Source organism: Pipistrellus kuhlii, unplaced genomic scaffold, assembly GCF_014108245.1.
Source record: "Pipistrellus kuhlii isolate mPipKuh1 unplaced genomic scaffold, mPipKuh1.p scaffold_m20_p_6, whole genome shotgun sequence".
Classification (NCBI taxonomy): Eukaryota; Metazoa; Chordata; class Mammalia; order Chiroptera; family Vespertilionidae; genus Pipistrellus; species Pipistrellus kuhlii.
This window is the reverse complement of record NW_023425562.1, coordinates 44148340-44162526: the sequence shown is the minus strand read 5'-3', so window position 1 is coordinate 44162526 and position 14187 is coordinate 44148340. Positions and strand designations below refer to the sequence as shown.

At 37.9% G+C, this 14187-nt stretch overlaps 1 protein-coding gene across 5 annotated transcripts in view; it reads left to right on the top strand.

The window, feature by feature from the left end:
- The window catches only part of ZCCHC2 (zinc finger CCHC-type containing 2), a 52334-nt gene that overhangs the window by 5062 nt on the left and 33085 nt on the right, over nucleotides 1-14187 (top strand). For 4 of the 5 annotated variants that reach the window (XR_006740337.1, XM_036419907.2, XM_036419906.2 and 1 more), the window contains exons 2-3: nucleotides 8468-8579; nucleotides 10970-11046. The exons of the other annotated variant lie outside the window; for it this stretch is intronic. Coding sequence is in view for 3 of the 4 variants with exons in the window: in XM_036419907.2 (XP_036275800.1) it covers nucleotides 8468-8579; nucleotides 10970-11046 (189 nt within the window). In the remaining variant the exon portion in view is untranslated. The remainder of the gene's footprint in view (nucleotides 1-8467; nucleotides 8580-10969; nucleotides 11047-14187) is intronic. 5 annotated transcript variants of the gene reach the window in all.

The window sequence follows — 14187 nt, the reverse complement described above, 5'->3', positions numbered from 1 at the left end:
AGTGTTTAGTGGTTAATATCATTGGTATGGCCATATTTCTCTGGAGACTGTTTTCAGTATCCTCAAAAATTAGTTGCTTAGCAAGTTATACTAATGTTTGAATTAAAGGTAGAAACTGATAGATCATCTTGTGTCTTAGTATTATTTGAATTCACAAAACATATTTGAACTCACAAAAATTAAGTGGCTATGGGACCTTCACTTAAATCAATGGTGTTACTACAACAGAAAACTACAAAATTTGCTTTCTCATAGAATAGATTAAGTTAATTAGCTATTTGTATTTGTCAGAGCAAGTACTGTACCTCAACTCATTTTTAATAATACAGATTATGTATTGGTAATATTGGGACCCAAAAGAGAAAAACTTTAAGGACTTTTATCATAAATGCCCTACTCTAAGATAACTTGAGTGTATAAGTGGCATCCAGAACCCTGGTGAGACTGCTCACTGATTTAAAATGAGAGGGGAGAGGTTAGTGGTTAGGTTTTCAGTTTTACTGTATTAGGCACTGAAAAGATGCTTCCTAAAAATGATTTTTAAAAAGAACAATTCTAAAGCTCACAGGTAATAAATACTACTGTTAATTTGTTGGCCACTGCTGGGAGATTTTACTGTGAAGAGTCTCACTGGGGCATTGAGAATGCTTTCCTCCTACAAAAGGGATAATAGTGCTTACATTAGGATTGTTGGGATTAAATGAACAAGTACCTATAGAATAATGCCTGTCTCAGGATCTTCAATAAGTGTTAGCAATCATAGGTCAAAGTTAAGCCTTGTTTATAAGGTTTTAGAAGAGTGGGTACAGCATCTCACAGATGGAGAGTGTGATCAGAGCCAGGTAGCCATGTCTTTTATGAGAAATTTTAGGTTGATTTGGCTGCAGCAAAGAATAAAAACACTTAAGTTATAACTGCCTTTTGGAAAAGGTTTTTAGAATAGCAGAGTTAAGTAGTGATTATTTTAATAACAAATGGGAGCTATTGGGTATTACTTGTGTTTTCTGTGCAATGGTTTTCTCAGGTAAGGAGAACTAGGCGAAGTCACATTTATATCTCAATAGGAGAAGAGGGTTGTAGAGATGGTCAGAAAGCTAGATCTTTTTCTGAAATATATAGATATTTTTAAAACTACCTTTGTTATATTTTGTGGGGAGCGGGGACAGGAAGTATGTTGTAGAGTAGGGGTGTCGAACTCAATCAGAGAAGGGGCCAAAATCTAAAATCCAGCCTAAATCTCGGGCCGAATGGTTTACTGAACAGTCATAAACTGTCCTTGTGATGGAAACGCAGCGGAGTGCAGTGATGACAGCGCGGTGCGGGCCACATTGCAAGGCCTGGCGGGATGGATTTGGCCCGCGGGCCTTGTGTTTGACACGTGTTGTAGAGGCTATCAAAGGCCTTGAGTGATAGCCATGTTTAGATCACTAGATTCAGAGGCTTACATTCTGCCATTACTAGCTCTTTGATATTAACCAGGGCACTTAGATCCCTATGAGGTAGTCTTAGCTGTAAAATGGGGTTAATAGCTGCCTTTGAGGTTGGCATGATTGAATTAATGAGATAAAGTGCAAAATAATTCAGATACTATTTGGAGTACAAGTTCTCTGTTGAGAATGATGCTCAATGCATTTTTCTTTTTTACTAAGATGTAGTCATCCAGATTGTTCTAGCAGTTATTTTCGGGAATGGTTGTGTTTTTCCCCCCACTCAATAAAAGTCCATATGGTGTAGTGGTATTTCCTATATTGTTCTCTGTTATAACTCTAAATTGATTAGTGTTCAGGAAGGGTGGGTAATTTAAAAGGTAGTATTTGAGAGACATTTGGGACAGTTATTTTTGTTAACTCACTGCAAAGATCTGGTATGCTACAGATAAAAGAAGCCCAAAGGAAAAGAAAAAACAAAACTCCCAGAGCATTTCTCTGAGTCACAAGACATTAAAATACATATTCTCCCCATATTAAATTTATGAATGGGAATGGAGAAAATACATGGTTTTAATTTGAATTATCATTAACTACTGTGTACCTAATCTACTTAGATTTGTATTCAGTTTTCACATTTAGCTAGAAAATGATTATATAAATTAAAGCTATTTTGCAGTTTTGTTAAGTTACATAATTTTTTGTTAGTTTGTAGCACAAACTGGAACCCATCGATAATTAAGGAACATTTTTGTATCTTGTTTTATAAATGCTATGTAGATGGCTTACATTTAAGCTTATTTAATATTTTTGTCCTTTCTAGAGAAATACTGAGCCAGTATTTTTTTTTTCCAAAGAGATGCAAAAGGCCTGCACTCGCTTCAAAGCAGATGAGCTTCACTTTTACAGACTATTTTTTTAAAATATATTTTATTGATTTCTTACAGAGAGGAAGGGAGAGAGATAGAGAGCTAGAAATGTCGATGAGAGAGAAACATCGACCAGCTGCCTCTTGCCCACCCCCTACTGGGGATGTGCCCACAACCAATGTACATGCCCTTGACCGGAATCGAACCTGGGACCTTTCAGTCCACAGACCGACGCTCTACCACTGAGTCAAACTGGTTTCGGCACTTTTACAGACTATTTTTCATTATGGAGGACTGTGTGTGATAGCACTCCTTTAACTCATAGAGAATGCCTTGTCACAAAAGCCTCTTTCATCCAGTCTATGTAAACAGTCACTTTAAAAGGGAAGTGCCTAATCGGGTGTTTATGTTACAGGTGGCAGAGCTGCTGGGCACGCAGTAGTCCATTTCCTTCTGTTCTTCCTATGCTCCAGGGAACATTTGGTCTTTAATTCCTTTCTAAATGTCTTAGAGCATTCAAAGGGTTTTATGTTCATTCAAGAAATAATTTATTTGAGGTCAGATTAGATTTTAAAAAGGTTACTTTGGCAAGTGTAGTCTTCCCAAGTTTCAGTGTAAAATAGGGATATCATGTATATACTAGAGGCCTGGTGCATGAAAATTCATGCACTGGAGGTGGGGGGTTCCTCAGCCAAGCTTGTCCCCTCTCACAGTCTGGGAACCCTCAGGAGCGGAAGGTGACCCGGCGATCAGGAGAAAGCAAGGAAGGTGACGCTCCATCACATCTCTGCTGCTGCCACTGCCAGCAGCACAAGCCTCGACTGGCCCTGGTTACCTGAGCCTCTGGCAGTCCTGGGCAGCTGGGCAGCCAACATTGGTGGCTTGCTTGTGCCTCGGCTGGCCCTGGGCGGCTGTGGGGCTGAGGAGACTAGGGGACTCTGGAGGCAGAAGTGTGGAGCGGCCTGACTCGCCTGGGGGTGGGCCCGGCTGTGCCATGCCTTTGGCTCCAGCTGGACTGAGGGGATTGGATGCTGCCATCTTCTGGGTGTGGCAGTCAATTAGCATATTCCCTCCTTATTGGCTGTGGGTACTGCCATCTTTGAGGGTGTGAGTCAATTAGCATATTCCATCCTTATTGGCTGAGGGTGCCACCATCTTTGCTACAGCATGAGGGTCTATTATCGTATTCCCTCTTTATTAGATAGGATAACTGCTGGGAAGATAACATGTATATGAGAGTGCTTGTTAAACAAGATATATAGGTACTCAGCCGAAACCGGTTTGGTTCAGTGGATAGAACGTTGGCCTTTGGACTGAAAGGTCCCAGGTTCGATTCTGGTCAAGGGCATGTACATTGGTTGCTGGCACATCTCCAGTAGGGGATGTGCAAGAGGCAGCTGATTGATGTTTCTTTCTCATCGATGTTTCTAACTCTCTATTCCTCTCTCTTCCTCTCTGTGAAAAATCAATAAAATATATTTAAAAAAAAGATATATACTCACACATATGTATCTATATACCGATTGTCATAGAGTGACTACAGCACAATTTGGTTGTTGTGGAAGAACAGAAATATGGAAGTTTGAAGAGAATAATAGGGGTTGGGTTCAGAGGGTCTTGAAGGTCAGATGAAATGGATAACTATCCCACAGGTTGCAGTGGGAGTCAGTACAAATTTATATGTGTTTCTGCTTGCCGGTGGTATGTCTGCCTGACATGGCCACTGTCACTTTAAATTAATGTGTATGAAAAGAATGCATCATTGATTAAAAACAAACAAACAAACAAACAACAAAAAAAACACCTTCCAAAGTCATCCAGTTTTCTCAATACTACCATTATACTTCTAGACACTCTGATTTGCTTGATAGCCTAAATCCAGGCTCTCCTCATGTCCTGAATTCACCCTTTCCTCATCTTTGCTGACACCATTCCCTTTTGGGACTTTATGCCTAGACTTTTATAGTTATCTAACTGGTTCCCATCTGTTATCTATTGCATACTGCTGCCAGACACATCTTACTAAAGCAGTATTATCACATTTTCTTGCAGTGATGGCTGGAGCTTAGCCACTGATAAGTCTTTGAACTCAAAATCTCTTTCTTCCACAATTTCTTCATACATTTTACCTTCCATTCAAGGCTGGCTCATCTCATGCCATCACCGTTCTTACATAATGGTAGAACAGGAGGTTGGTAAAAAACAAAAACAAAAAAAAACACAGGTGCTGGTGCTAAAGAGGAGGAGCCCAGCTTTGGTCTAGGTAGGTAACCATTACTACCCGCCGCGCCCCCCCCCCCCACCCCACTGCGTTCTAGACCTTTGTAATTTTGTGATACAGTGATGTATATTTTTCACCATTCTACCTGTCAACTATAGATGGTGCTGTTCAGGTTGAAATAGAAATGCAAGGCCAGTTCTTAGGTAAAAGCTGCCACCTTTACTTCTCTTTTATACTCTACTCCCCTCTTCCCATTAGGCTTCTTTATCAACATTCTTTTTCTGGATCTTCTCTAATTGTGCATCCTACAATTTCAGTTATTTAGAAAAGGCAATGACATCGACAATGTTAATATTTTTATTTGTAATGAATTCAGAGTTCCCAAAATACATAGAAAGTTATAGTGATGAGTTTCCCTCCCCCATATTGTTTCACCCATCTGGTTCCAGTCCACCCCACACACATATACACAGATAACCACTGTTCACAAATATCACGTTAAGAACAGCTTGCATAGCTGCTTTTGCAGTAGGCTGTGATAAAAAAAAAAGAGTATACACAGATTCAATAAATAATCTGGCCCTTCACCCCACATTCATTTAGCCAGGCATTTAAGAGAATTCTGCCATATTGGCCTTGTTGTATCACCTTATCCCCATATTTCTGGATCAATTAAACAATAAGTTACGTAGGAAGAGCATCCACAATCATCGAATCCATATCATGTTCTTTCTGAGCTGTTGATCCATTTGTCTCCTTTCCTTTGTGTTAGTTTAGTTGTTTGAGCATAACTTTAATATATTTACCAGTCATGTTTCTCCTCACACCAGAACTTGCCTTTCATCAGAAGCTATAGGTGATTCAGGCATTACTTTGGGTTGGATTGGGTTGTGCTATTTCATTGAGTAGATCTGAGAAAAACATCTGCCTTCTCTACCACATCCTCTAATTAAAGAGACAGACAGTAAGTAATTCTTAAATTCTCCTTAGAGAATTCCCTCTTCTTCTACCAAAAATGGATAAAATTTAACATTTCAGTAATGTATCTGATAATGAGTCATTTTCTAACATTCAACACAAGACATTCTAGGAATCTTGCTTATTAAATAATAACATACTTTGGTTGTAGCCCTTTAAATAAGAGAATTTGTAAGCTATAACTGTATAACCAATTACCTCAAAACTTAGTAGCTTATACCAACAACCATTTTATTATTTCTCAAAGTTCTATGGGCCAGGAATTTGGGCAGGTAACTAAAGGTGAAGTCTGTTTGTCTCTGTGCCAGACTGTCTAGAGACACAACACATCTGGGGACTGGAGGTGCTTTCTCCCTCCCCACTCTCTGTGTGTTCCATCTATAGTTAGAACTTTGTTAAAGTAGAATGAGGCCTGACCTTTGTTCTCAGGGTATGTTTTCAGAGTCTTTTTAGGCAGGACAACCGTTTGACTATTCAACAAACTTTCCCACATTTAAGAAATCTCAAGTGTGTAATTGTGATGGATCTTAATGTGTAAAAATTAAATCTTAGTAATTTCTGGAATGAACAAGATGTCTAGCTCACTTGTGTTACTTGACATGTGGATTTGAGTTAGTCAGAAGCTCTCAGAGTTTATTAAACCCGGAGCCTTTTTCTTGGTTGCTAAATTGTATTCTTAAAGTAACTTCAGACTTCAAAAATGTGACTTTGATTACAAAGCAAACCACTTTTTCATGGTTACTTCAATATAGTATTTGTGGAGGCAACATTGTGGTAAAATATATATAACAAAGTTTTCCATTTGACCCTTTTTGATTGTTTAATTTAGTGGCATTAAGTACATTCACATTCATATTGTTGTGCAACCATCACCACTGTTCATCTCCAGAACTTTTCTTTTATCCCAACAGAACCTGATTTACTCCCCATTTCACTTTCTCTAGCCCTATTCTATTGTACTTTATTTCTCTGTGAACTAGGTGCCTTATATAAATGGAATCATATAATATTCTCTTGTGTCAGGTTTGTTTCATTTAGCATAATGTCCTCAAGGTTAATCCCTGTTGTAGTATCTATCAGAATTTTATTTCTTTTTAAGGCTAATATTTCATTTGTATACACTCCCCCTCCCCCCCTCCATACACACACACCATTTTATCTGTTCATCCCTCGTTAGATGATTGAGTTACTTCCACCTTTTGGTTATTGTGAATAATGCTGCTATGAACATTGGAGTATCAGTTATATGTTCTAGTCTCATTTCTTCTGGGTATACATCTAGAAGTGGAATTGCTGGATCATATAGTAATTCGATGTTTAATTTTTTTGAGGAACTGCTGGACTGTCTTCCGTAACAGCCACACTATTTTACATTCCTTACCAGCAATGGACAATGTTCCAATTTTTCAAAATTCCTGCCTATACTTATTTTCTGGTTTTTGGATAATAGCCATCCCAGTGGGAGTGAAGTGTACCTTGTGGTTTTGATTTTTTTCATTTTCCTATTTAAAACTATTGGGTTTTGTATATTTTGACTTACATTGGAAGATGTGTGCAATTTTTAATTTATGAACCACATAAAAACATGGTAGAAAAATAGTCTATAGGAAATGGTTGACCTTGTCAACTAAACTTCTTCCAGCTAACACAGGTATTTGAGAGGATTACAGGGCTTTATTTGTCTTGATTTTTAAAGTACTTTCAGTAGTGTTAGACCAGTGTGGTTTTATTACTTTGTAGTAAGTGATTATATGATTTGGGTTGGAAATACATTGATTGTGTTATCATTAGAAGAATTCCTGTATCCAACTTTTAAACATCAATAATGATGGAAAGTGATGAATGCCATCGTGCTAAATGTTTTAGAGGTTGGATGTTGACTTAAGAAGTCTGTGTTCTTCTCATTAAGTGGTTCTTTGTAGACAATCTTTATTTCCTTGGGCTTCTAGAGGAAGACAACTACTGTATAAGACTGAAGCTTAGCTCCCCAGAGTATCTAATGTGATACTTTATTCCCAGAGAGAGTTGTCAGCTGGCAGGCCAGGATGCATAATGAGACAGCAGAACCAAATATTTTATAATGGGATTTTTAGGAAGTTTCGGCTGTTCTTTTTGTTTCATTTCTTTATACAGTTTTAAAACATGAATGTATATTATTTATTGCAAATTTTTAAAATTGTAGTTGGTTCTTGAAACTGAAGAGATTGAGAAATGTTTTAAGATTCTGAACATGAAGAGGGGGATGTGGTATGAATTTTGATAAAGAACCACTTTCTTAATTTGGCTTAACCAATATGTTATATTAACAGACCAATGCTGGAGAGCTGTATGTACACCAGCATGCTCTATATTCCTTCAAGCAGCAGTTCTCCTAGGAGTAAAACTCACCCCAGTTCACTGATGATTGGCTGAGCAAGTTTAATTAGATTTAGAGCACCTAGTTACCGTAAGATGGTTTAACATTAGTAATAAACTCACTGTCCATACACATTCTTGTTTAGAAAGATTTGGTTTTTTTAATGATACCTTTTGTAAAACATTTTTCCAACAAAGCATCTTGTTAGACTGTCATTAAACTCAAGTAATGAATAAATATTGCATAATAATTAATGTAAAAAATACCAATGTCCTTACATAGTAGGATATTAGCATAAGAGGGGGATTACCATCTTTTATTTATGTTGTTTCAATTCTGGTTCACTTTGGTATAGAATTGACATCATTGGCAATTCTGAATAGTAACATGCAAGAAAAGTGGGACATTGAGTAATTGATAGAATATTGCTGTTGAATTAAGATAAATATTGATGATCTTTTCCTTACTCCTGTGACACTTTGCACGTTTCTGCCTATTTGATCTCTAAAAATTGCTACTAAAAGTGTTGCTACTAAAAGTACAAGACTTAAATCTGGTTTATTTTATAGAATGTACTCTTCTTAGTCAATTAACATGTGCCCCTTTTCTGATCTAGAATGACTCTGCTCATGGTGATTACGTGCAAACTAATGAGGCCAGTTTAATAGATCACGCCCCAATACCTCATGACGGACTTACTGTGGCACCTCATAGAACCCAGCGAGAAGGTATGCTGTATTCTTTGCTAACTTAAAGCATCTGTAAGTGGAACGATTGCAGGGTGCTATTTACATTGGTTCACTCTAACTCTTCTGTCTCCTTTTTGGAGTAGAGAAAGCCTGCTGGTCTGTTTTAGTTCAAAAGCCAGTCCTCCTACTTGTGTGAATCTGTATCTGGCCTATAGCTCCACAGCACTCAGCCCACCCTGGCATATGCTTAATTGGCCTTGCCTTGTAGGCAGTTGTCTTCAATCTGGTTACATGTCTTTGGAGGGCAAAGTCCTTAACATATTCCCAAAGTTTTTATTATAGGGCTATATCTGTAGGATGTTCTCAGTATCTACTGAAAAAAATAATTATATAGAAGATCACTGTAAGAGAGAAGAAATTTCTTACAAGTCCATTCTTCCTGCAGTAATGCAGTTTTCAAGAGGGCTGGAGATGGGGGAATGAAAATACTTTGCTATGTGAAAAGGAATGAGTGTAGACATCTTCTTAACATTTGGGGAGTCCATTACTTGTGTTGAGGGAAACAGTGAAATGGAAAATGTAGACAGCTACCTGGCAGCCTTGGAAAAGTGAAGGATGGGCGAGAAGCATCATGCTAGTTATGACAGCTTTGAATTGACATTATTTTATTTCTTTTTAGTCCAAATAATAATCCTTTTGGTATAATACATTTTTCCTTACAGAGGAAAAATAGGTAGAAATGTTTAATGTTTAAAAGATGTTTACATTTCTAATCAAGAATATATTGACTACTTGAATCATAGACTCTTCCACCAAGCACACCAATCATAGAGTCACCTAAAGGGAGTTTGGTTTTACAAAGAAGGTCCTTTAAAAAACAACAACAACAAAAAAACCCCGAAAAGACTACATCAAAATGCTAATAGTTAAGATGGTACCAGAGATAATTTCTTGTATTTTTAATATTTATTAATCCTCACCTGAGGATATTTTTCCATTGATTTTCAAAGAGAGGGGAAAGAGGAGGAATAGGAGTACAAATGAGGGGAAAGAGAGAGAGAAAAAATATCTATGTGAGAGAAGCACATCAATTGATTGCCTCCCACACACTCCCCAACTAGGGCTGGGGATCTGACTTGCAACCCAGGTATATGCTCTTGACCAGGAATCGAACCTGAGACCTTGAGGTGTGTAGACCTAAGCCACACCTGCCAGGGCTGTGTGGTTAATTTTTAAACAAATGTTTGTAATCTATGCTTTCTAGTTTTAATGTATGAAGCTTGGAGGAGGATCTCACATATCAGCCTTTCTTCATACTCTTGTTCTCTCTTCCTGATTCTGATAGATCACGGCAGGTTTAACTTGAGATCAAGGCTGAAGACATAGCCGTGTTCCATAATGCCCTAGTTGTCCCCTATCCATAGCCCACCAGTTTGCAGAAGTAGAGCTGCTTTATATATCTGAACATAGATTAGTTCAGATGGCTTTTATTTAGTAGCATCATTCTTTACATAATTTAATAGAAAAGCTTTTGAAAAGCAGCAGACCCTCCCTTTCCACTTTGGCCTGTATGATGCTGGGGGAGTTCTGAGGAGTTACAGGCTTCTCACCTGGCTTTTGAGATTTTCTTTTGTCTCCATCCTCAACATTTTTTACCCAATAAGGGGAAATTAGTCCAGAAGCAGGCCACCAAACACTATATATTTGGAAACTTGTCACAAAATTCCGGCAATGAGATCTCCTTAGTTTATTATGAGTGTCTGCTTACCAGCAAATTTCTGTGTATGTTTTCTGCTTTCTCATTGCCCACCCTCCGTGATCTATAACAACCTTAATTCTTCCTGTATACTTTAGTTACTTTGTATATTTTGCTTCATCTGATTTAACTTCTTCCTCTAAGGGAAAGTGAATCTTTTCCTCCTCTTCTCCATCTCCTATCTCCTGGATCCAGCAGTGAGCACGCTAGTCTGTTGAGTCATTTTCCTAATTTCTTTACGAAGACCTTTATCATTTTCATTACTACCAGCCTCATTATTGATTATTGTTTAAGTACATTCTTTTGGATGAATCTGAAGTGCTGTTTTTGTAGTAATCTGAATAATAAACAGTTTTGATGATTATCATCTTGAAAAAAATCTTCACTGCAGGTACCTTTTATTTTTTATCTTTGGTGCTTAGCAGAGTACTTAAATCTGCTTAGACATTCAGCATACTGAATGGATATAGGAAAAAATTACTTCATGGATGGCACATTGCTATGCTTCTGGGTTTGTGTTTTTTGTTTTGTTTTATTTTTTGCTTAATCATGATTTAAGAGGAGTAATTAAGATGAAGATAAATAGCTTAATTGTGTAGCATTTATCACATTTGGTAATTGAAATGTGTGTCTAGTCTCTGTAGAACAAGTCAGCATGTTTTCTTTCTTTCAGCTGTACACATTGAGAAGATAATCTTGAAAGGAGTCCAGAGAAAAAGGACTGACAAATATTGGGAGTACACCTTTGAAGTAAGCTACTCTCACCCACAAAAAATGCCTCATATTTTATGTTAAATAATCTTCTGAAAAGAATAAACATTGATCTTTGGAAAAACTTCTGGCAGGTTTGCTAACTTAGAAAAGTTAAACAAATGTATACCTTTGTCTAAATTAAGGGGATGTACTGCTTTCAGTGTGTTCTGCATGGTTTGCCAAGTTTTTAGAAATTGTACCACCACATGAAAATTACTCTGACAATAATTATCAGAGTTTAGATTAAAGGTATAAGTTATATCTTTTAAAAGTAAGAGTAAGCATTTTCATCAGTATTTATTTATTTATTTATTTAAAATATATTTTATTGATTTTTTACAGAGAGGAAGGGAGAGAGAGATAGAGAGCTAGAAACGTCAATGAGAGAGAAACATTGACCAGCTGCCTCCTGCACACCCCCTACCGGGGATGTGCCCGCAATCAATGTACATGCCCTTGACCGGAATCGAACTTGGGATCTTTCAGTCCGCAGACTGACACTCTACCACTGAGCCAAACCAGTTTTGGCTCACCAGTATTTTTAAAATCAGAATTATAGCCGAAACCGGTTTGGCTCAGTGGGTAGAACGTCGGCTTGCGGACTGAAGGGTCCCAGGTTCGATTCCGGTCAAGGGCATGTACCTTGGTTGCGGGCACATCCCCATTGGGGGTATGTGTGCAAGAGGTGGCTGATCGATGCTTCTCTCGCATCGATGTTTCTAACTCTCTATCACTCTCTCTTCCTCTCTGTAAAAATTTAATTAAAAAATATATTTAAAAAAATAAAATAAAATCAGAATCACAGGCCTTGTCTTTTCCTTTATATTTTTCTCCTCTTTTTCTTTCTCCAGGATGGTTTTATTCTCTGGCCTTTGTAGTCCTGCCTTCTTATCTCCAATTGCTCTCCTGTCATTCTTTCCTTCAAACAGCTCTAATTAACCTTAGAGCCCAACTCTGTTAGGCCCCAGGTCTCCTTTGTCTATTCACTGTCACATGGGTTCCTTGTCCACATCTGCCTTATTCCTCCCTGCTTAGGCTTCTCTGGCTAGCCCTTTTTCCTAAGGCTTTACATGCCTTGAACCAAATGGAAACATGCCATGTTTCTGTGCTTCCTACTTCAGTTCCTCCCCAAAGGTATTGCTTGCCAAATGTTAGCTGTACCTTTCTCATGAAGCCACTTCTGATCCTCCAACAGAATGTTTTTTTATTCATCCAAGGTACATTGCCATCACAGGTTCTTACATCTGGGTTTGTGTTTTTTCTTTCTATTTGGTTATTATCTCATGGAGAGCAGGAATCTTCATCTGCTGCCATCCCACCATATCTAACTCACTTAGTATATTTGTTCAAAGAATTTCGGAGTCCTGGATTCTGCTTTGTGGGGAAAAAATATCCTTAATTTGAAAATTTCAAGTCCTTATCTCCATTTTCACTCGACAGTTTTGTAATATTTGGTATAAGCTGGTCTTTGCTGTCTTCAATTCATTTCACCAGCTTTCGTCTGTTGCTGGAGCTCTAAGATTGCTCCTTCTTTAAGGTCTGTGTCTCCTTGCTCTGGAATGATGTACCCTCAGACTGTGGCACAGCTGATGTCCCTTCAACACACAGACTGGCTCAGATGCCCGCTTCTCTGAGGTCTTTCTTGGCACCATCTGATGGGCTTCTCCCTGTTCCTGCACCACACCATACTAATTTTCTTTGGAGCAATGACCACTGATTGGAATCATTATATAGCCATTTATTTCATCTGTCTCCTACAATAGACTCGGACTTCGGCCAGCAGTGACTTCAGCTGTCTTGTCCATTCCTGTATCCCTTTCACTGAAACTGTCTGACACAGTAGTTGCTCAACAGACATTTGAATAACTAAAAATCAGCTAAAAGATCTGTCAGTTAATAAGGATATTTGCTTTGGAGGTTGATAGATAAAACTTTGTATGTGTAGTAGGTCTTTGAACAACCACATTATTTTGTTAATAAGATGCTCTGGGAACTTAACTCTTGTTTATATCAGCCTATGGTAAATTTAAGTCACAGAACCTATTGTTGACATTAAATGAGGTCATACTATATTTTTAAGTGTGTGATTAATTATAATACAATTGGAGGTCTGGTGCACAAATTTGTGCACCATTGGGTTCCTTGGCCTGGACTGCTAGATTGGGCTGACACCTGCTCTCTGACATCCTCTGAGGAGTCCTGGATTGTGAGAGGGTGCAGGCCAGACCAAGAGACACCACCGATGCACAATCAGGGCTGAGGAGGGATGCGGGAGATTGGTTAGCCAGGGAGGGGCTGCAAGAGGGCTCCAGGGCATGTTTAGCCCATCTCACTCAGTCCTGATTGGCCGGACACCAGCAGCAAGCAAACCTACTGGTCAGAGCATTTGCTCCCTGGTGGTCAGTGCAAGTCATAGCTAGCGGTTGAGCGGCCTTACCATATCATTAGCATATTACACTTTGGTTGGTTGAATGGATGGACACAGCATATTAGGCTATTATATAGGATTAGTTGATAAGCCTTAGATATTAGCATCTTTCAAGTATTTACTTAACTCAAATAATTGTAAAGTAGAAATTATTAGTGGGCCAGTATTAGATCCACTGAATTAAAAGTATTCAAGAGGTATGGCAGCATAATAGATTTCACTTCTGATTCTTTGGTTACTTAGGGTTGAATCTAAGTAAGTCAGCCTTTTGGAGTTTGATTCTCCATCTTTAAATGGGTCATATTTGTCCCATCCACCTTAATAGTATTTTACAGAATTGAGATAAAGTTGAAATCTCTTCATAATCACTATAAAAATACAATATAGTATTATCAAAGAAAGGCTAGTGAGCACTGGTTATTTCTCATAAGAATATATATTTCATAAGTTCCAGGAGGTAAAATTTTTCTCTTTCTTGGGGCATAGAGCTATATTCAAAGCATTGTGTTATAGTTGTGCAACTTCACTAAAGGAATGTAAGATGGTCCACTTTCTGAAAAGTTACCAAAATATGGTCACATATTTTTAAAGACAGCTTTAAAAAAACAAAAACAAAAACAAAAAACACCATGTGATTCTAAATGAGTTATTAAATTTTTTTTTAGTAGAACATGTCAATGTGCTGTTAATTTTAATAATTTTGAAGAAAT